The 23,515-nt window shown below is 40.8% G+C and overlaps 1 protein-coding gene across 1 annotated transcript in view; it reads left to right on the top strand.

The window, feature by feature from the left end:
* The window catches only part of PHLPP2 (PH domain and leucine rich repeat protein phosphatase 2), a 59,235-nt gene extending 38,811 nt beyond the window's left edge, over positions 1-20,424 (top strand). The window contains exons 11-19 of the mRNA XM_020901833.2: positions 2,212-2,307; positions 3,613-3,768; positions 5,767-5,967; positions 8,497-8,659; positions 8,842-8,972; positions 10,092-10,202; positions 11,316-11,510; positions 12,890-13,121; positions 15,470-20,424. Coding sequence (XP_020757492.2) covers positions 2,212-2,307; positions 3,613-3,768; positions 5,767-5,967; positions 8,497-8,659; positions 8,842-8,972; positions 10,092-10,202; positions 11,316-11,510; positions 12,890-13,121; positions 15,470-16,624 — 2,440 coding nt within the window. The 3' untranslated portion in view covers positions 16,625-20,424. The remainder of the gene's footprint in view (positions 1-2,211; positions 2,308-3,612; positions 3,769-5,766; positions 5,968-8,496; positions 8,660-8,841; positions 8,973-10,091; positions 10,203-11,315; positions 11,511-12,889; positions 13,122-15,469) is intronic.
* Positions 20,425-23,515: the final 3,091 nt, after the last annotated feature.

The following is a 23,515-nucleotide window of genomic DNA, read 5'->3' as shown; positions in this document are numbered from 1 at the left end:
CTCATCTGGAGTTTCTTCTTTTGTCAGTTCTTTCCAGGGTCCTCGAATCTGTTCCAGATTGCTTGGCTGCTTTCGACCCCTCCCCTTCTTATGTCCTCTGCTCTGGAGCTCAGCTTCCCACTTGACTGAGAAAATAGAGGTCATCATGGGTGATCTCCTTTAGCTTCCTATCCCCGTGCTAAAATTCACATAGATCCATATGCATTCTCAGCTTTCCTTTATTCCAAGCCAGCCCAGCCATCTGTGCCTTTGATCACATCCACTCCCACTGCCCTGAACCTTGCTCTGTTAGTCACCCCTCCTTCTCTTCTTTCACATGAGTTCAGTGTCTTTCTTGGTCTCTATGCACATTTATATCTCTTGTCTTAACAAATAAACATTCCCATTATCTTGCACCCCCTCTAGCTACTATTCTGTTCCTCCATCTTGCTCATCCCTTTGTTTATCCACATTTCTCAAGAATTATCTGTATTTCTTGGCACATTTTCCTGTTCCCAATTGTTCACCCCACGACAGCTGGCTTTAGACCTCCTCTTGTGGAACTTTTCTGTATTGACACTGTTCACCTTGCTCTCTTTTATTCAGACATGCTGTTTTCTTGGCTGGCTGATACAGTCTGATTTTTTTCATGCCCCTCTGACCATTTCTTCTGTCTTCTGTACTCTTCCTTAGCCAGCCCTTTAAAGGTAACTTGTCTCAGGGTCTGTCCTTGGCCACTGCACTTCTCATTTGACACAATCTCATTTACTCCCAGAATCTCACTACACTTCAGTGTCAGCATCACTCAGAGCACCAGTCCAGACTCCCTTTTTTCAGCCTCAGACCTGTGTGTCCATTTTCATAATAGATGTTTCCTCCTGCGTGTCTCCAAATACCTCAGATATTGCAAAATGAGATTTATTATCCACCCCTCCTCCAGCACTTTAACTTGTTTGTCTTGTTTTCTGTTTCAGCTTTTGGTGTTGTGAGACGATCAGCTCAAGATGGACACCACTGAAATTCATGATTCTTAACCTCATTTGGAGCTTCTCAGCCCTTTCTCTGGATAGGATTTCCTCTCTGGTCATCTAGGCTAAAGCCTAAATGTCACTTTTGATTCTTCTCTCTGCTCTACTCACATATTTACTCCATCTCTAAGTCATTTTAATTTTTTCCTCCTAAGTGTTTCTGGCTCCTTTCCCTTCCCTTCCAGGTGTATCACTACTCATTGAGGCCGTTATCATTTCCTTTCGGGATAAAATTTTCTCACAGCTTCTTGATTACGCTTCCTTTTACTAATACAGCCACCTCAGTGAGACCTCTTGTGTATTCAGAGTGAGCTCTTTAAAGTGCAAAACTGACATTGTGTCCTTGCTGCTCACAAACTCTTCAGTGATCCCCCTACACTTGCAGGATAAGGTCACAGCCTCTGAGACATGATTAAGTCTTTCCAGCCTTATTTCTTCTCACACTGCTCCATATTTGCCGCTCCAGCATCACCAAACTACTTACTATTCTTTTCTTGCCTCTGTGCTCTAGCGCATGTTGTCACCTCTTACTGGACGTGCCCGCCACACCTCAGGGCATTGTGCAACATTCTACCACAGATGTCATATTTCTTAGGGGACTTGCCTTTAAGGGCTTCCTTCACTGTGTAGTCAGAGCAACATCTGCATTTCTCTTGCAGCATTTACTTCACTCTGCCTCATCGTACTGATCCATCGATCAGTAGAGACTTTGAGGCTTAGGGAGGCTAAGTAACATCTGAAAATAAAATTCCTGTGACTGAAGATCTGGTCAGTACTCTACTGAAGATTTGAATTCACATTCTAAATGATCTGGCACTTTCCCCTGGCTCGTTACCTTTTGTTCTTGCTTCCTCACTTTTATTCCTTTCGTTCTTTTCCCCCAGAATTCACTTCCTTTCTCCCCCAGTCTTCACCTGGGGATATCCTCCTCAGCTTTGAAGATATGTCTCTGGTGCCCCATCTTCATTGAGCCAGCAGCACAGTTGCTCCAGTATCACACACGTGTGTGTGGCTTTCTCTCTCCATCTTTCTGTCAGTGACATTCATTGGGCATCTACTGTATTCCAGGCAGCACACCAGGGGTGCCCTGGGGATTGTGCTTCTGCCCTCAGGGAGCACAGGGGCGGATGTGTTACAGACTGGTGAAGCGGTGTGAGTTCCTCCTCATCCAAAATGATACCCTTTAATTATTTCTTTTCTGCAGAAACCTGCTAGAGTGTGTCCCTGACTGGGCCTGTGAAGCAAAGAAGATAGAAATATTAGACGTGAGCTATAATCTCCTGACAGAGGTTCCCATGAGGTATTCATGTGTTAATAAATATATTATGTATGTATTTAATTAAATAATTTCCTATATTTGGGTTGCCTGTCAAGGATGCTTTGATTCATCTGTTTGGTAAACATTGAGTATCTGTTGAGTGCAGGGCAGCATGAGTGCTGTAAGGAATACAGTAACACGTCAGGCCTAGTCTTGGCCGGCAAGGAACTTAGTAAGCAGATAGTAAGGGTGACCTGTGCAGAGATAACTGTGATACAATGTAACAAGAGTTGCTGGCAGAGGTCAGTGACTTGTTAGTGATAATAGAACATTTGTATTGAGTGATTTGTTATGAGCTGGGCAATGTTCTAAGAACTTTACTTTCATTATCTTATTTAATCCTGTGTTAACCTTATTTTATAGGTGCTGTTATCATCATCTTACAAATAAGGAAACTAAAGCTTAGAGTGGTTAGATAGTTTGTCCAATGTTGCACTTAACTAGGAAGTGATAGGAGCTGGCGTTTAAATGTAGTCATTCTTACTCCAGAGCCTCACTTTTGGCCACTGCGCTGTATAAATAACATGCCTTAAAAATTCAGAACTTTGAATAATTAGGGGATGCTGTGTGGAGAATACCTGTTTGAATTGACCTTTATAAGATGGTGGGGTTTCTGTATGTGGAGGGAAAATACACAGACACTGGGGGGTGAGGGGTGGTACCAAGTTGTGTAATGTGAGGTCATTATCTAGTGGAATCTTTAAAAGTATACGGAAGGCTTTGTACATAGTAGATATGAACACAGCATTGGAGTCAATCCTTAATCCAAATCCTGACTGTACCATTTACTACGTGTGATGTGAGGTCTTTGGCAAACCAAAGTCACTTAACCCTTCTAACCTAATCGTTAAATGGCCTGGCACATTTTAAGAACTGAATAAGTCATAGTTTTTGTTACAATAAAATTTTAAATTTATTATAATCGATTTTATTCATGTTAATAAATTCACTGAATTTTCGGTGCTGTCTAGACTTAAAATCTAAATTGATTTATGGCACAAATTGCTTTTTGTGTTTGGGGCTTTTTGTGTTTGGGGCTGTGTGCTTTCATTAGTTCATCTTTCCCCAGAATGACCTGAATGACTTCCTGGTGGGTGGTGGGTAAACATATGGTCGTGGCTGCTTTCTTGGCTCAGGCACCTGTCGGTGATGATACTGTCTAGAAGAACACATTTCTGTACATTTACTGATTTTAGTTAGATAGCCAAGGGCAGACTAAGGAAGAGAGATTTAAGCCTGTTTTTTTTGTTGTTGTTGTTGGTGTTTCTCTGTGCTCTGTCCCCTTAGAATCCTTAGTAGCTTGAGTCTTAGGAAACTAATGGTGGGACACAATCACGTGCAGAGCCTTCCCATGCTGGTGGAGCACATCCCTCTGGAGGTGTTGGATGTCCAGCATAACCTGCTCACCAGGCTGCCAGATACTTTCTTCTCTAAGGCCTTAAAGTAAGTGCTATAGATTTTATTGAGAAGAGCAGGACCATGGGCTAAGCAAACTACCTGGACTTATCATCGGAGTGACCTTTGAAACTGTCTTTACAGAGTGTTTACTTCATAGTCCGGCTATGGGTGGACTTATTTGCAGTTTGTATGGGATAAAATATGACACTGTCTTAGGAGGCAAGAAGCTTCAACTCAAAAGGTGAAATAACCATCAAATACTTGGGAAGTTATGATGTTGTAAACAGGTTTCAAGAGCTTGGGAAGGTTCAGGCTTTCATCTCAGAAAAGGAATACAGTTATGATCTTCAAAGAGAGGCTGCAGTGTTCTGATACAGCTTCTTTGGGCACTTTTCAGCTTTTGCCTTAGGAGAAAAGGACATACCACTGAAGTTAATTTAGTTTTTGCTTTTAGCGTTGTCAAGCTATCATTGAGTTACACTCTTTATCTGCTGGCCTTTTTTACTCCCTGCTTTGAAAGCTGTGCATTTAAATGCAACATTGTTCCAAAAGTATTACTTGCTTTCTCACTGTAAATTAACAAATAGATAGTAAATCTTCCTATTTTAATACCCATAATCAGGTTTATTTAACACGTATGTCACCATTCAATGAAAACTAGTTTTTAATTACAGTCTTCTGCAATATGGAGAAGGCAGTATTGTCTTCGATTTAGACATGGAGAAAGCAGAGAGAAGCAGTAGTAATTAACATAAGGCTGCAGGACACATACAAAAAGCATTTAGCCCACAAGCGTCTGGATTGTTCTTTGTTTGGCAGCTTTGTTGTTAAGTCGCTCAGTTGTGTTCGACTCTTTGTGACTCAGTGGACTGCAGCATGGCAGGCTTTTGGCAGCTTAGACATCTCTTAATGTATGATATATTTGGTTGGATTTTCCTAAAAATCTTTGGAAATTCTAAAAAATGCATGAAGGATATTTTCTCTTTGAAAAGTTTACGTGGAGTCTTAGGGCAGTAACATTTGTTAGTTAGCAAGTATTTGTTAGTAATGCATTACAGTGCATTTCATTCTGATGAAATCTGAATAAAATTAGTTTGCAGCCTTAGAATCTGCAGTAAGGAAGTTACCTAGAGGTTGTAGCAAACTGTCAATAATATTTACTAGTATCTCTGCACAGAGAATTTGGGACATACAAAGATATAGACATACAGTACCCTCAATAACTTAAAAGTTAACTGGACATACAGATCACACAGTTTGAGGATGACTTAGAACACATACGTTTAATAATATATTAGCTCTTTTTATTGAGCATGTTCTATATGTACCAAACTCTGTGCTAGGCAGATTTTTAAAATCATACCATGTTTTACTTATAAGATGGGTGAAGATTAAAGTGAATTATAAATATTCATTGTTGACAAAGGTATGAGCCAACACATTCTTTGTATACTTCTTGTGGGAGTATAGTTTGTTATAGCCTTTCTGGAGCTGATTTTGGCAATATATGTATAAAAATCTTAAGGATATATGTAGCCTTTGACTCCATAGCTTCTGCTCCTGGGAATGTAGCCTAAAGAAATAATTGGGTATGGGCTCAAATATATTCATTACAATGTTTGTAATAACAAACAATTGGAAACAGCCAATATGCCCATTATTAGGGGATTATAGAGGGATTGGCTAAATAAATGATTCTATTAAAATCAGACAAAAATTTTTCCGAAGGGTGACTTCACAGTTCACATACTTGTGAATGTGATACTAAGCAGCATCCTTTCAGTGGACATACAGACAGAAAAATATGAAGCTGGGTTAGAATCAAGCCAGTGCAGAAGCCCAGGAACTTAACTGGCATGAGTTGAGTAAAAGGAACTTTCACTGGATGGAGTCAAGCAGAGAAAACACCCTGGAGGAAATCATTTTGCCATCAGTGTGGGAGCATGGAAAGGCACTGTTACATACTAAGATGGCATGATGGTTTCCACATCAGAAGGAGGCAAATAGCCATAAAGGAAATGATGGTTTGCATGTGTCTGTCAGTCTCAGATACTTGAATGCATCCGCAAATAGTCTGGAGTCTCTGCCATCTGCCTGTGCTGGGGAGGAGAGTCTGAGTGCGCTACAGCTGCTCTACCTGACCGACAACCTCCTGACAGACCAGTGTGTGCCCGTCCTGGTGGGGCATCCGCACCTGCGCATCCTGCATCTTGCAAACAACCAGCTACAGATGTTTCCTGCAAGGTAAACAGATGCAGACTCTGATCGTTTCAGACATGTAATGTGATTCCACATTTGTCAGACTACATCACAGCTCTTTTACTGGGTGCTCTTGCTTTATGTTGACCAACTTACTGATCCCTTACTTGAATGAGAAGGTCTGTTTGTACCCTTTTGTAAGTATCATTAACCACAGAGGTTGTGGTTAAAATGTGTTTAATTCTTAGTATATAGGTTGAATGTCTGCTGTATGTCAAGACCTGTGTACATATTAGGGAGACAGTGGTAATTAAGTTGCAGTCTCTGTCCTCAGGGAACTTGCATTTAAATTAGGGAAATAGATGAGTATTAGTGTATTGGCAGTTGCAGTGCAGTGTAATCAATGCAGGGTGTTAAAGATATGCACAGGTAGCTGCACTGAAGAGTTGAATTTAGCCAGGCTACATTTATAAGACATAAGAGAGACATTTGGTGTTGTCAAAGTTTTAAACAGCATCAGTGGAGAAATAAGTATCTTCCAAGATACCTTTGATTAAAAAATTTTTTTAGAAAATTTGACGCCAGAAAAATCCATGAAGGTAGTTATTAAAAATCATGTTTTCAAAACCTAAACACATAGGAAAATGACATTTGATATAATTTGAGTGAAAAAATATATATATCATAAAATTATATCATATTTGATACAGTTTGAAAACTTTTTTTTCTAGATTTACAAATTTTCTAAGAAATGTGTTAAATACGAAAAACATAGAGATTGTAATTTTTTGTGATTGTTGATAAAATATTTGGAGTTTACGGAATACTAGTGCAATAAACTTGATTGCTTCCTTGTAAGAACTTGAGCAATAGCTTTTAAAGTGAATGCAGAGTCTTAATTTCAAGATGTGATAGATCTCTTGAAATCCTAGCAGATTAGTTCATTTGACCTCAAGTATGTTCAGATAAAGTGAAAATGACACACCACTGATAAGTTATACGAGTTTGTGAAACTCTTGGGAAATACCAGATGTAATACTCTTGAAACTTATGAAGTCCCCCTAATTTGATGACACTTACTGTTGGACTAGAGTAATCTGAATACAGATAATAAAACTAAATGGAATTGAGGAGCAGAATTTCAAGGAAAATGTGTATTCTAACCTGAATTGTAAGTCTGCTGTCATCTCCTGAACAGCATTATAATTGCATGGGCACAGTCCAAGGCTTCTGTTTCCTTTGGATTGTGTTCAGAATCCAGCACAGTTCTGGGTGCCCAGTAGGAGTCTGATTGAGATATAGATGCTGTGTCTCTGTGTAAGAGAAAAGCATGAGGTTTGGACATGGGAACACCTTAAATATATATGATTAAGTTTTTTAAAAGTTATAAAACAGTACATGTAATAAGCATCATGTTTTAATTAAAAAAAAATAGGGTTTCATGCATTAAAAAGGACAAAAATACTCACCACCAAATTGTCATCAGAGATTAACTCTGGTTAAAAGTTTTTTTGTTTTTGTTTTTTTAATGTTCAGCTTTATTTTTTAATATTTTTCAGTTAGTATTACTTTTGTAATAAGAAAACAATTTTAATTCACGGAACTTAATTATTACAAAGTATTTATGAGTAGTCTAGCAATGGAAATTATCTGTGATATATGAAAAGGGCAGATTTAATGTAAAATCTGCATATGAAAAATTTGACAGGAAATTCAGCAAAATGAAAATAACTTTTTCAGATTGGTGGTGGTACTGTGGATTTATCTTTCTTGTGTTCTAAACTTTCTGTTGTGGGCTTCCCTAGTAGACCAGTGGTAAAGAATCCACCTGCAATGCAGGAGATGTCTTTGTAGTGAATCTTGCCTCCAAAATCCCATGGAGAGAGGAACCTGGGAGAGTACAGGCCATGTGGTCACCAAGAGTCAGATGTGACTTAGCAAGTAAACAGCAATAACAAACTTTCTGTTACAGCAGTTTACTCTCTTTACAGTTTTTTAAAATCTAGATAAAGGTGTTAGGCCCTCTGAAGCTATTCTGCTTGCTGCATAGACAGCTTGGCTTACTCCAGTGGGACAGTGTGAATGGCCTGCATCACAGCCCATGGCACGGGGTTGTATCTGTGCTCAGCACTCGATAAATGTTTATGGAAGTTGGATTATGTTGTGAATAACTGTGGAAATTTAAAACTGAAAGGAATCTTAGTGATAATTTAGTACAACTTTTTATTTTATAGGCTATTGATGTCCACTGACACTTATTTGCCCAGTATTTTGCTACTAGTTAGTGGCGAAGCAGTACCATAATTAGTCGACTAGTTAACCCTGGGAAGATGTTCCTGCCCCAAAGATCCAGCAGCTGCAGGAGAGCCATGGGACACGCCAGCCCTCAAAGTGCACTGAGAGGGAGGCAGATGAGGCTGAGCCTCGGTGGGAACATTCGTTCACCGTGGTGGCTGTTCATTCTGGCCAGTTATCAGGCCATAGGCTGGTCCCATCTATACTCTGGCTGCTGTAGAACTTGCTTGGCAGCTGCTTGTTTAAGTGCAGTATGGTATTTTGGTGTTTCTTTTTTAGCAAACTAAATAAATTGGAGCAGTTGGAGGAACTGAACCTAAGTGGTAACAAGCTTAAAACCATCCCCACGACCATTGCGAACTGCAAAAGGCTGCACACTCTGGTGGCCCACTCCAACCACATCAGTATTTTTCCGGAAATACTGCAGTTGCCTCAGATCCAGGTACTTCTGTGTGCTGTGTCTTGGGGTGATGGCTGGAGTGTGACTCCTAAGAAAGTGGCAGTTTGGGATCACAGTATATTTAATTGACTCTTGGGAAGAAATGAAATTCCCTTTGAGGATATAGTAGGAGTTTGAACATTAGGGAGTTAAGAATTAACTTAATCTCTCCCTTTTCCTCTCAGTTTGTAGATCTAAGTTGCAATGACTTGACCGAAATCCTGATTCCAGAGGCTCTCCCTGCTACTTTACAAGACCTGGACCTGACTGGAAATACAAATCTGGTTCTGGAACACAAGACACTGGACACATTTAGGTACGAAGACTTCTGAAGTTGAATCCACATGTGCTCTTACTCCCACCAGCCTTGTGTGGTTCTTCATAATGACTGTGCAGACCTCAGTTTATTAAAGCTGTAGGATGACTTAGATCATAAAGCCCCTCGGTTCTCTTCTTTAATCTAGTTTGTGTTGGGTGTTCTGCCCAGCAGTCAAGCTCAGCATCATGATTGCTGCTCAGCCACACCCCAGTACCTTTACAGGGCACGTGTGGGGCTGCATCCCACAGGCCTGCAAACGCTATACTTGCCCAGCCTCACGACCGAAGAAAGAGCCCAGAGGCGGCAACAGAGACATCATGGTTTAAAGGGTAGGGGGTTCTTGCTTGTTTGAACCAAGGTCCTAGAGCAACAGTCCACCATGTGCAGCAGATGGCATGCAGGACATGGTAGTATCTATTGTGGAGGGGGAGGGCATCGGTTACTTGGGAAACAGCAGAGGAGCACGCCCCCTCACCGTGCCTTTGATAAACTGTCATAGTAGAGATAGTTCACATCTAAAGATCAGAAATGTCACTAGCTAGGGCTGGGTGAAGTGGTGGGAGGTCGGGGGGTGGGGTGGGGCGTTATGTACGAGTTTATGATTAGGCTCTCTGATTAAGAGGGAAGGTCAGTCAGGTGAATGGGGTGTGAATGAGGCAGGAGTTGGTCAAGCAGGGGAGGGACAGAGAGCAAGAGAATAGCTGTCTTGAGTGGTCTGATATACAGCAGGCGTAGGTAATTTAGGTGGCACAGATTATATTGTGTTACATCTAAGACAGTGCAGAATCACTCATTGTACCAAGACTTCACTGTATCAAAATACTTCGACTAAGTAGACAGTTGGTTGAAACTTAAACACCTTTGTTGTGCTTAGTTTTTCATTGAAATGAATGGCATCAGTTATTACAAAATTGGCCCATGTCTTCCTCCTACCCCTTTTCTTTCTTTCTCTTCCTTCTTGGTCTGTGGGTCAGCATACTACTTTCTTAGGTTTCTCTGGAAATGAGTCTTAGTATGTCAACAGATTATTTTGTAAAAACAAATTATTGTTGGGATAGCTTTTGTAAAATAGAGACACATGTAAGGTTTAAACCTCCCTTCCTCCACTTCCCACAGCCATATCACCACCCTGAAAATTGATCAGAAACCTTTGCCAACAACTGATTCTACAGTTACATCAACCTTCTGGAGCCACGGACTGGCTGAGATGGCAGGGCAGAGAAACAAGTGAGTATCATGGCTGTGAAGACTGAGAAAATTCTCCTGACATCTGGGAACAGATCTAATGCTGAAAGCTAGGCCATGTTGTTCTCCTGGTTTGACATAAACAAATCACAGAATGCCAACATCAGATAAGATTCCTCTGAGACCGTGATCCAGTAAGACGCAACAAGATGAATGTGCACAGAACACTCACACCCCACCTTATGACTAAGATGGGTGACTGCTCCTTTCTTTATCAGTCACAGCTTTGTCCCCATGCTAACCCTCTTTCCCTGTAGTTAAGATTTGTTGAGATTATCAACCATAGAATATCCCTGCTTTCTTTTTATTTTTTTAAAACATTTTTTTCTCTCTTATTAATGTGTATATTTTAAAATTTTTGGCTGCATCGTGAGGCAGGTCCCTGACTGGGGATCAAACCTCTATGCCCTGCCTTAGAAGGCAGATTCTTAACCATTGGACCAATAGGGAAGTCCCAGAAAAGCCCTGATTTCTGACAGCACCCAATCTAGTATGACCCCCCACTTTGTTAGACTTTTCCCAAAGTGATCCAGCCAAACCCAAATCCTGTACTAGGTTTTTTCCAGTACCCACTAATATACTCCTGAGTCCCATGGTGTGCTTTCTTTCATTGTTACATGATAAACCCAACTTGTTGAGCTACAAGTGTGTTGTACACTTTGGCGAAGTCTTTGACTGAAGGGTGTTGATAGTAGGCCTTTATCACTACTGAGAAAAAACATCTTTCTAGCCTTCTGTAACATTGCAAAGTAATACGTACTGCTCCTGAATGTCGCTGACTTCCCCCGTTTCTTATGACATCAACTCTTTTAAGATGTTGCTTACTTATCTTCTATAACACTTTTTTCATGTATAGATGGGGATTTACCACTATTCTTCTCCACTCTCAATCAGCACTTACTTTTTAATTTTTTGGCTGCACCACATGGCATACAAGATCTTAGTTCCCTGACCAGGGATCAAACCTGTGTTCCCTCTGTTGGAAGTGAGTCCTAACCACAGGACTGCTAGGGAATTCGTTTCCTTCTTTAAAGAAGGCTCCCTGGAGAAGAATGTTTTGCCACTGACTTTGTCTGTCTTCTCTTTCTGTGAAAGGTTATGTGTATCTGCTCTAGCTGTGGATAACTTTGCAGAGGGGGTGGGAGCTGTGTATGGCATGTTTGATGGTGACCGGAACGAGGAGCTCCCTCGCCTCCTCCAGTGTACCATGGCGGATGTGCTTTTGGAAGAGGTGCAGCAGTCAACAAATGACACAGTTTTCATGGCTAACACCTTCTTGGTATCTCACAGGTAAGCAGGTGGGTTGAATAATTTCTAACCTGGCCCTGCCTAAGCCAGAAGGTCTGGGTCTCAGTTGTAAGTTCAGCAACACGGTGAGATCTTGCTTTTTGTCTCATGACCGTTCCGTCCATCAGCAGGAACATGGGGACTGTGGCTCTTTAAAGAGCCATCTGTTGTCTCTCTTGAAACCAAAGGCTGCTGAGAATCTGGAAAGCCCAGACATCATGTGTAATAGGTTGTGTATGTGTTATGTACATTTGGGGGAAGGAAGGTGGTAAGCCTCCATAAGATTCTCCTAAGGGTCAGTGACCTATAGAGGTTAAGCGCTCATCAGATTCTTGTTTTTAAAATACTTATTATTGGGGATTTACCAACTAATCTCCTCGCTGAAGCCTAAGCCACTTAAAGGCAAACACCCTATAAAGCAAACTGTTGAAAATCTCTTCGCAGCTAATAGAGCATCTTGCTCAGCAGATGCGCTGCTTAAAGCATTCGTACAGCTGAGAGAGTGACCCTTTGCATAATCAAGCTTCAGATGGAACAGCCTGGAGCCCAAGCTGGTTTCACCTGTCATTATAACACAAAGATGTTGGGAAAGAAGTCTATTTTTTAGTAACAGAATTGAGCCTAGGGACTTGGCAAAACAAAGCATTTGGGAAAGGAAACTCAATTTATGAAGCACTTCCCAAGAGCTGGGCACCATTCCAAGCATTTTCCATCCTGTATCTTTAATTTTCTAAGTAAGCCAAGGAGGTGAGTATTTTAATCGGAAAAATTTCTTGGAGCATTAACTTGCTGAAGATCTATAGCCCATAAATGGGAGAGCTGGAATCTGAAACCAGATCTCTCTGATAGCATCTGCTCTGTGCTTAGCATTGTGTACCAAGTGCTGGGGGTTGGGGGTAGACACCATGTGCATGGGAGAAATACAAGGAAAACTATGGGCCTTACTTCTGGGAACTTACAACCCAAGTAAGTGGTTCAGAGTGTTGTTCTAGGACCAGAAGCCTCAGCATCACCAGAAACTTGTTAGAATGTAGATTACTGGGCCAACCCCTTCCCCACTGAATCAGAAACTTAACAAGCACTTTAGGTGATTCTGATTTGCTTCAGTTGGAAGCCACTGAGTTAGGTTATTGCAGATTATGATCAATCAGAAGCAGCAGAGAAAGCTGCCTCTTCATTGTCTTCTCTGCCCCCACCCTTTTGGTAAAATTTCTTAGCTAAGAGTAGAAGGCAAAGCTGTCTTCACCATCATCACTTATATCAAGATGGATGAGGGTGAGGTGGGTTCATGGTCAACAGATAAACAAGGAAGCCTTGGATATGAAGGACCGCTGCTTTCTTCTAAAACTGCAGTGTTTTCATTTTCTTTTCTTTCTAAACAGGAAATTAGGAATGGCTGGCCAGAAACTAGGCTGTTCGGCTCTCCTTTGTTATATCCGTCCTGACACTGCCGATCCAACGAGTAGCTTTAGCTTGACTGTGGCTAATGTTGGCACATGCCAAGCAGTCCTGTGTCGAGGTGGGAAGCCAGTGCCACTCTCTAAAGTCTTCAGCCTGGAACAGGACCCCGAGGAGGCTCAGAGGGTGAAGGACCAAAAAGCCATCATAACAGAGGTAAATCTTACTTTCCACCAGTCACTTCTACTCCTCAAATCTAATGAATGCTATTCTACATAGGACAATGAAAGTCCGTTTTCTTCCTATCAAGCCTTGTAAATTGTATTCAATCCAGATAATAGTAATGGAAGAAAATCTAATGAGCAGCTAATGACTAGCAGAAAGAAAGCAAATTAATTAGAGATGAAAAAGCCTAAATTGTGGTCTTTAGACTTATACCTAGCATGTAAAATAAATGTAAATGTCCCCCTTGGTTAATTTTCATCTGGTTTCTTATTCCAAAACACAAGAAGAAAAAGTTTTATGGTTTGACATCCCTCTTCTGAAGTGCAAAGTTTCACAATAGTTTTCCTGTTTATGGCTGAATATATTCTGGTATTGTTTTTTTTTTTTTTTTTAAATAAAGAAGCATCAATGTTTCTAGTATTTCATAACTTTTCTCCTTTTTCAGAAGTTAGCATAGGACTTTTGCTTTCAAAGAGACTTTAGCAATTACATGTAAACACTGTTTATTGCAAAGCAGAATTTTGTTCAGATCTTCTGCCCATAGTTAATTGTTTATTTCTTGACTGTTGAGTTCTTTGTATATTTTGGATACAAGTCCTTATCAGAAATGTTCTGCAAATATTTTCCCAGTCTGTGGCTTGTCTTTCATTCTTTTAGTAGTGTCTTTTGCAGAGCAGAAGTTTTTAGTTTAATGAAGTCCCACTTACTAATTTTCTTCCTCATGGGTCATGCTTTTGGTGGTGTATTTAAAAACTCATTGCCAAACCCAGTCACCTAGATTTTCTTCTGTGTTGTCTTCTATAAGTTTTGTTTTTTACATTTAGATCTGTGATTTATTTTGAATTAATTTTTTTTTTAGTAGGTGTAGGTTGCTCCATGTCCAGATTTTTTTTTTTTTTTTTTTGACATGTAAATGTCCAATTGTCCCAGCAGCAAATTGCCTTAACTCCTTTGTCAAAGATCCGTGGACTCTTATATGTGTGGGTCCACTTCTGGGCTGTCTTGTCAGAATTTTACAATAAGGACTGTCTAAAAGATTCCATCCAAGGAAGCACAAAACCAAAAATTATCCTTCTAATGTGGCTGATGCTATGAAGATTCTGGAACTATGATCTTAGGAGGGTCTTTCAGTCAGAACAAATGAAGATAAAAGATAACTTTTTATTTGATTAGTCTATTACAGAATTTAATTAATGCTGTTTAGAGTTTTCTTAGGGAGTCCTAGACAAGTAGGAAACATTTTTATAATTATAGACATGTGTTGTTTGCTTATTACTTGCTTAAGCATTGTACTTTCATTGTTTTGTTTAACTTTCACAATAACCCCCATGAGAGAAGTGCTTTTATTTTTATTTCACAGATGAGGAAAATAAAATTACAAATTTTGAGAGTTTGTGACAAGTTCTGATAAATAAGAGTGCCAGAATTTTCACCCAAAGAATGACTGCAGCTATGAAATTAATATATTGAGGGCTTTGGTGGTTTTGTTTGTTTTTTTCTTAAGAAATCAGTATGAAGCATCTGGCAGATGAACATGCCCAGCCTGCAACCAGGGTTATTCCTTTTCCTCTGAGTTTAGAATTATATCATTCTTGATATAACCCTTAGAGAGTAAGTAAATTATGCCATGGATTTCAGACTTTCCTTTTCTAGGCCAAATAACTTCAGGGATTATTCAGTACTTTAGCTATAAGGATTCTCTTACCCAGTTAATAACTTCAGTCCCAACTTTTAGTCCCAACTCTGCCTCTGTTATTTATTTATTTGGGGGAGCTGGGTCTTGGTTGCAGCATATGGGATCCAATTGCCTGACCAGGGATCGAATCTGGGCCCCCTGAATTGGTAGTGTGGAGTCTTAACAACCACTGAACCACCAGAAAAGTCCCCCAACTCTGCTTTTAAATGAGAAGTCATTTTTAGTGACCCATCTGAGTTTTGGCCCCTGCCAGAATACTAGTGATGGAGAATTAATGATAGTTTTGCTTATTATTTTCCTAACAGATGTTTCTCTATTTAAGAACATGCTGAGGCCTATACTTAATGTTAGAGCAAATATCTTTTGAAATGGAGGTGCCTTTTAGCCACTTGATTTTCATTGGTTTTAACTCAGGCCTCTCAACTATTTGTGGTATAATATCTATTTGATATTCTGTCCTTTTGGAATTCTATACATTTATTTTTTGTAAATCCACTTAAAATTACACAGACCCTAGGAGAAAACCATATAACATGTCAGTTCTATTCTGTTGTAGAGCCCTAAGTGTTGTGATCTAGAAAGACATAAAATTGTGTGTCACTGTTGCTTGTTTTCTCAAAGTTTGCATTCTGCTTATCTCTAGGACAACAAAGTGAATGGGGTGACTTGCTGTACCCGGCTGCTGGGCTGTACATACCTCTACCCTTGGATCCTCCCCAAGCCCCACATATCTTCCACTCCACTCACCATTCAGGATGAGCTGCTGATTCTGGGAAACAAAGCATTGTGGGAACACTTGTCATATACAGAAGCGGTCAATGCAGTACGCCATGTGCAAGACCCATTAGCAGCTGCCAAGAAGCTGTGCACATTAGCCCAGAGCTATGGTTGTCAGGACAATGTGGGGGCGATGGTGGTTTATTTGAACATTGGTGAGGAAGGCTGTACTTGTGAAATGAATGGGCTCACGCTGCCAGGTCCTATGGGATTTGCTTCAACCGCCATCATCAAGGACCCGCCCAAGTCGACCACTCCTTCCTCCAGCAGTGGTATTGCCTCTGAGTTCAGTAGCGAGATGTCCACTTCAGAGGTGAGCAGTGAGGTGGGGTCCACTGCTTCTGATGAACATAACACTGTTGGCCTGGATGCTGGCTTACTTCCGAGGCCAGAGAGGCGCTGCAGTCTCCACCCAGCGCCTACCTCGGGGGTGTTCCAGCGCCAGCCCTCTTGTGCGACTTTCTCAAGTAACCAGTCTGACAATGGCCTGGACAGTGATGATGACCAGCCAGTAGAAGGGGTCATAACAAACGGCAGCAAGGTGGAAGTAGAAGTAGACATCCACTGCTGTCGGGGGAGGGATCTTGAGAACTCACCCACCCTTCCAGAGAATTCTCCTGCCCCATGCCCTGAGGACCGTGCTAGAGGATCGTTATTTGGGATCCGAAGACAGAACAGTGTGAACAGTGGCATCCTCCTGCCAGTGAGCAAAGACCGGACGGAGTTGCAGAAGTCTCCCTCCACTTCCTGTCTCTATGGAAAGAAGCTCTCCAATGGCTCTATCGTACCCTTGGAAGACAGCCTGAACCTCATCGAGGTGGCCACCGAAGCACCCAAGAAGAAGACCGGCTATTTTGCTGCCCCAACTCAGCTGGAGCCAGAGGACCAGTTTGTCATACCTCATGACCTAGAAGAAGAAGTGAAGGAACAAATGAAACACCATCAGGAAAGCAGGCACGAGCCTGAGCCCAGTGAAGAGGATCGGACCGAGCTCTCGGAGGAGTTTGACACGGCGCTGTAGTCCTCCCCCAGGGCCATGGCATCGCACGAGGCTGCATGGTGTAGGGTAGGGGACCCTGCCGGGGGCGTTCTGCCTCTATATCTCTAAACCACAGATGAGAGGAGGCTGGATCTCGGGGGTGGAAATGGTGAGAGCTGTCAGGGTCTTGCTCTGGATAAGCTAGTCAACACCATCAGTGTTAAGTTTCACATTTAACCTGCATCGGGATCCCCAGGATTCCTGGGGAGCAGGCAGGCATTACTCTGTATCAGTCCTACCACCTGCCATTAACCCTTTTTCTCCTAGGATGATTTTGAGGATTTGCCTGCCTGGGCAGGAAAGGGACTATTTCTGTGGAGGAAGATTGGTTCCTTTTACTGATTGCTGCTGATGGATCTCTGCGACAGAGAAATCACCTTCTATCTCAACCTGATGGGATGTGATGTGACTAGTCACATGGCTTTTCCTTCTTCTCTACGAGAATACAGCCTATTGAAATGATGTTTATTGGAAATGTAGAACCAATCAAACAGATAACTTATGTTTGTGATGTAATGAGAGCACTTTCCACTGACTGTGAACTTTTTATTTTCAAATCTGCACTCGAGCCAATCTTCTTAGAGGCAGCCCAGATCCTTTGTCCATAGGCAGGATGATCATCAGGAGTTGGGGCCAGCTGTGAGGGTACAAGGAAGGGCCCTGGGAAATGGACTGTTGGATGTCAGACTGTGAAAGTTCCTGAGAAACAGGGGAGTAGTTCTTTGGGGGATGAGGATGGGGAAGGGGTGAGGAACAAGACTACTTCCCCCCAAATCACAAAAAGAGAATAACTGCTAGGAATCTCCCAGAAGATCACAAAAGAAGCATTTGAAGATTGGCGTCTTTCCATAACATGAGGTGGAGATGGCAGTCAGCCTCCTAGTACGCAGGGCCAAGGCTGCTGCTGCTGCTCACATCCAAGTAACCTTGAGTTACAGCAGATGGCTCTGAACAGACTGAGGCTGAATGAGAACAGATGGATGGATGGAGCTTCCAGTTAGACAAGTTCCTTCTCTCATTCTCGAGCTGAGAGATGGTTTTCTAAAATGTTAGGAGTGAGCTAAAGTTTCGACTTTTAATGGTTAACACAGTCTTCTGAAAATGCTTATCCACCTCACATGGCTTCACAGTACTGGGCTCAATTTCTGAAAAACTTGATTGAGAAGTTACAGAAAACCTAGTTTACTGATTTTTTTCTTTCTTGCACATCCCATGTAAGCCTAGCAAAATGCAGTTCCTTCTGTATTTCTATTCCATTGCCTTTTCCTACAAAGTTTTGACATTGCTTCATTTTACCCAGTGGGGAATGTGCTTTGAATTTTTAGAATACTTTGACAATTAAAAAGAAAATAGAGTAGAATCATTTTTAATCTGTTTCATGAGAAATGAAATGTTAAAGATAGGGTTGATCTATACATACATATGTTGGGGGTTTTATTTTGCTGAAGCAGTAGTAGAAAATCAGATGACCTCTCCACAGATAGTTAGGTATCCTCATCTTCCCAGAGGCCTGTACCCATGTGTATGTGTCAGTGGGGTACACATTCTTGGAAGATTCCATACCAATGAGTGTCTGGTGTTCAGCCTCTCTAAGATATGAATTTGAGTCCCCAAATTGTCAGGAACACTTTTTTCTGTGTCAAACTACTTGTTAGCTACTGAAAAATTTTAGAACTCAGGTCTTGATTTGAAGTGGGGATCATAATATGGTTCATACAAAGTTCAGGTGCTGTAAGAAAGATGGGAACAATAGTGTGTTGCCGCCTTATTTTTTTATGGGAAAATGGGGGGGGGGAATGGAGGAAAAATGAAGGGAAAACCCAAGATGATAGTGATGAAAATTATTTTGGGACGAAACCACTTTAATAGTCTTTTTAAAATTGTCCTTTATCTGTGAACTGTTTCTTGTCTGTTTCCCACCCTACGCTAATTGGAACCACTACAAAGCCCAGTTATGAAACTGCTTAACTGAAAGTAAAGGTATTTACTTTTTAATCAGAAGAACCTTCAAATTCCCAGTGTTCTTTTATGTTTATGTCCCAGGTTTATGTTCAAGAAACATTAGGTTGTATGAAAATCTTTAATATAGGCTGTACCAAAACTGATTGCTCTTTTTTTTGTAACTTCCTTTGATTCATTTCCCTCTATAATTACTATTTGTTAAAACAGAGGATGAAAAGGCCATAGCCCATCACCAAAAATACACAGAACCCTCTTGACCTATGAAGTCATTTACACTTCCTGTGTGAGCTGATTAGGTTGTCAGGTGGTGAAAGCCAGTAATCTGTCTCCAGGTGAATGTAATCTGCTTCCTAGGACTTGACCCAGAGGACGCGTTCCCCAGGTGGGCAGAGGCCCATTGATCTCTAGCCCAGAGGTCCCAGCCTCTGCACGATTCTCAGGTCACTGTGTGTACCTCCCATTTAATGGAGTTGTTTAAGACAGTTTCTGAAAGAATGTCACTCCTGCTTATGGGAGCAGTCCAGGAGTCCCATGGAAGAAAGAAAACTATACAAGTCTTGGCAGCCATGGTATTTTTATTCTTATCCAGATGGATTGGAAATGTATTTGAAAATTTGAATGCTAGTATGTCATAAAGCTACCGTGATACCATAGAGTCATTGAATTATTACTCCTCATTCAAGCGAGGGCTTTCTTATACTACTGTAGAGTGTATGTGCAATAAGTTGATGAATTCATTTTCCTGATGTATAGAAGAGCCAACACGAGCAGCTTGGTAATCATTGGGTGCTATTTTAATTGTTTGTAGCGAGTGCTATTTTCTAGGAGATGGAGCCAGTTAGGTTTGGCTGATCTGCTGAATATCAGATGATGCCATTCTTTCCATGTCAGCTCTCAGCAAAAGCAGGTACTTGGAAGCCACAGGCTCCCCTCCTCTGTCTACTCAATAATCACTAATGAAGAGACCTCCACAAGGGAGCACTTGGTGGTTGTCGATAAACATACCAATTATTAAATAGTCTCCAAGCCATTCAGTGATGTCTGCAGCATCACTCTAGAACTGTCTTGTGTCACTTTTTTACTTCCCTCTGGGCGGGGCCTCTCAGACTCCCTCGTTCATGGAGGCAAGTTAATCTTTCTCTCCAGTTAGTGACTTTTGCCCCATAGTTGGGTAAGCACTTCCTACACTGAGAAAAGCAGCTACAGTAAATCCTGCTCTGTTTCCCTCATTTGGTGATGATTCAATCACACATAAGCTCCTTGTATTCTAAATTTCATGCACTTCTCCCAGACGCTATAGGGTTTTCTCTCACTGTTGCCAGTGGAGGTCATCCAGACAGTGAGTTCATATCTTATGGTTTTGTGCAATCATTGTTGTATTGTAGTCCTAAGACTCATTATAGTGTATTTTTGATATTTTTGAAATGTGTTAAATTTTTTAATTCAATAATATGAGCCAGAGCATGTTGCAGCAAATCTATTGTTTGTATAAAAATAAAATAAAAATAATGATAACAATAATAATAAATAAAATAAAATGGAATATCTTTTTCATGGCTTTGTTTTAAAATGGAATACCTGTTATTTTATAAGTACTTTATTTTAGCATGAATCTGTAATTTTCTCTAACTTGTATGTAGAATTAGTTTCTTAACCAAAAGCACCTTTAGGATTTTTCTGCTTTTTCTTGCTTTAGGGGAAGATAAGTGAAATGACATTCCATGAAAAATATGAAGCTATGAGTTAAGGCAAGAATAAATATTTTTGATCACCTTTTAAGCTGAAATAGCAATAAAGATTTTTTACATTAAGAAATATTATATTCTGACTTGGTTTATATGTTTAAATAAATCCCAAAGACAAGAAGCATGGTCCTTATATCCATGCACATTATTAGCTGATGAAAGGGAACTCAACTTGTGAATAATCTACAGCTCCTCTTAAACCACAGAGCTACCAAGGATACAGAGGAACTAAATGGATAATCTGGCCATCATGTCTGCCCTGATGGCTTGGGTGTTAGACTTTAAGGCAGTGGGTTTTGGCTCACAATACCTCTGATCTAGGTAAGCCTCTAAATTGTTCCCCTCCCCTCTCCCTATTGGTTGTCTTCCATAATTTCTGGATGTCCAAGCAAGATTAGCTACCTTTCACTCCAAATAAAGGCCCAGTTGAAATAATTCTGCAAGTTTCCTCCTCATTTAGCAGAATTTAGCACACCTCCAATGTGCCGGGCCCAATGCCGCCATCTGCTTTCATACCTTGGTTCCATCACACACACACACACACACACCTATTCCAGGGTGGCATAACTACTTCATGTGACATAATTTCCCTGGTAGATCAAACACCACAAGAGCATGAGTCACTCGGAACATGTTTCAGTGTGTGATCCACTGGGTTCGCGTTTTGCCTCTGCTACTTAAAAAAGATTTAACTTTAGGCAAGTTCATGTCCCCAAGGCACAGTTTTTTTCTTGATTGTTAAATGGAAATGAGTCTCATCAGCTGTGAGTTAAAATGAGATGATGACAACAAATACTTCCTTAGCTCAGCACTGGACCTGGCACTGAGCAGTCGTGACAATGAAACATTGACCACTGGGTGAGCCACTTAGCCTTCCTGAACCTTTGTCTCATATGTGAAATATAAGAAAGCTTGACCAGCTGATCTGACAAGTGATAGTAAGGCAAGTTTGGCTAAGGCATTTTGAATGTGATGGAGTGTTACTGTAGTGATGAGAGGAGCTGAATCGGAGCAGTACTGTATAGCTGGGTCTGGGCACCATATGGGGGTCACAGAGGCTGAAGTCCTCATTTTCCCAAGCCCCTGACCCAGACATGGCAAAGATCTACTTAGGACACACTTCAGTTTGGAAGTTTTGGCGGGTTTCGGGGGTGGGGGGTGTTTAGGGTAGGAAATGGGTCATTTGATTTTTGCTGCTGTTAAACCTGTCTTACCACTCAGAGAAAACTGCCTTGGGCTAAGGTGGTGGAGGGGAAGCTTTGTTTTGTGGCATAGGTGTTTGTATTTTAAGGTCACAGTGTGGACTTCTAGTTGATTGTTTTTCTCCAAGCTTTATTTTTGTAAAAGTATCATCTAGATTCCACAACACCCCCCCCCCCCCCCACCCCCGTTTCTGTACGAGATTTAGTTTTGATCCTTTGCCTGGGATAGGTTTTATAAGAATTCATTCGAATCAGTTCTAATGAGATGGGTGAAACTGGAGCCCATTATACAGAGCGAAGTAAGCCAGAAAGATAAAGACCATTACAGTATACTAACACATATATATGGAATTTAGAAAGATGGTAACGATAACCCTATATGCAAAAAAAGAAAAAGAGACTCAGATGTATAGAACAGACTTGTGGACTCTGTGGGAGAAGGCGAGGGTGGGATGTTTCAAGAGAACAGCGTCGAAACATGTATATCTAGGGTGAAATAGATCACCAGCCCAGGTTGGATGCATGAGACAAGTGCTCAGGCCTGGTGCACTGGGAAGACCCAGAGGGAAGGGGTGGAGAGGGAGGTGGGAGGGGGGACCGGGATGGGGAATACATGTAAATCCATGGCTAATTCATGTCAATGTATGACAAAAACCACTGCAATGTTGTAAAGTAATTAGCCTCCAACTAGTAAAAATAAATGGAAAAAAAAAATAATAAAGGAATAGATCCAAAAAAAAAAAAAAAAAAAGAAGAGTAGGAAGGATTTAAGAGGTGAGAGGAAAGACGGTATATTCCAGGGAGAAGAGCTAGCAAACCTGCAGGAGTAAAAATGTCCAACCCATGTCAGAGGAGATGATGTTGACAGTTGTTTTCATAGTCATTTTGGCATATGTTGAAACAGGCTTATGTTGGCTGATTTCTTACTAACTGTACATAGACAGTCTTTTATGTCAAAATTTCTGTTTTTAGAAATGTACTAAAAACTCAGTTTGAATTTATTTAATCTCATGAAAGTAAGTTTTGAAAAAGATGGCAACTAGAAAATATAGAATAACATTTCTAGTTGCATCCCACATGAACTGAATATCTGAGACTAGTTGTAATGTATAAGAACAGCTATAAAATTTTAGATTAAAATTATCAAAAGAACTTTATTTTTGAGATTCTGTGTTAATGAACTGTTATGTTATGGAAACAATTCAGGATCATGAAGAATTTATAATTAACCTTTGAAGGCCTAATCTGTAGGGCCCTGGAAGGGATGCAGAAATAAAGACGCCTCCAATATACCTGAATATTCCTAGAAAATCATCTGCTTTATCTTTGCATTCAGCTGAATAACATGTTTTAAGAGGTTTATGAATTATTTCTCACTGTTCGGAGGCCTCGTATTTTAGGAAATGATAAAATCTTCCAGGAAAGTGAATTCCAATCAAAGAAACTAACCTGGAAAGCTGGCAAAAACCATCTTCTCTGAGTCCTAATGCAGGAATCCTGAGGAGGACCATGCATGCTAAAAGCACCTGCCTTCAGGTATCAGGGATCCAGCCCCCCATCTCTAATGGAGGAAGGCTTCTTGGGGTCATGGCACACTATCTTATTTAGTGGGCAGGAGAGTTTTCTTCTAGGAGAGAGTCAGAATGGAATTACTCCTTTGAAATCTAACCACACAAAGGCTTTAAAATCACTCCCCTGGGATCATATACAGGGGGAAATGGCATGTTTTTCTTAATGACTTTAGCTCAGACAAGCAAGATATTTCTACTGCCTGCTACTGCCTGATGTGTTATTTTCATCTTTCAGAATTCCTCTGGCTATTATTTAAGCTATTATTATTACCTTACCATTTGGCAAGAGAGCCAAACCATAAGCATATATGCAGACTTCCCAATGTTGCTCTTAGTAGCAAAGGTGGAGTATTTTTTGCACACTCTCAGCCAACAAAGACACGGATAGAAAAA

The sequence above is a fragment of the Odocoileus virginianus genome, chromosome 20 (genome assembly GCF_023699985.2).
Source record: "Odocoileus virginianus isolate 20LAN1187 ecotype Illinois chromosome 20, Ovbor_1.2, whole genome shotgun sequence".
Classification (NCBI taxonomy): Eukaryota; Metazoa; Chordata; class Mammalia; order Artiodactyla; family Cervidae; genus Odocoileus; species Odocoileus virginianus.
Note: the sequence above shows the minus strand (reverse complement) of the source record. Positions and strands in the feature narration are given on the sequence as shown.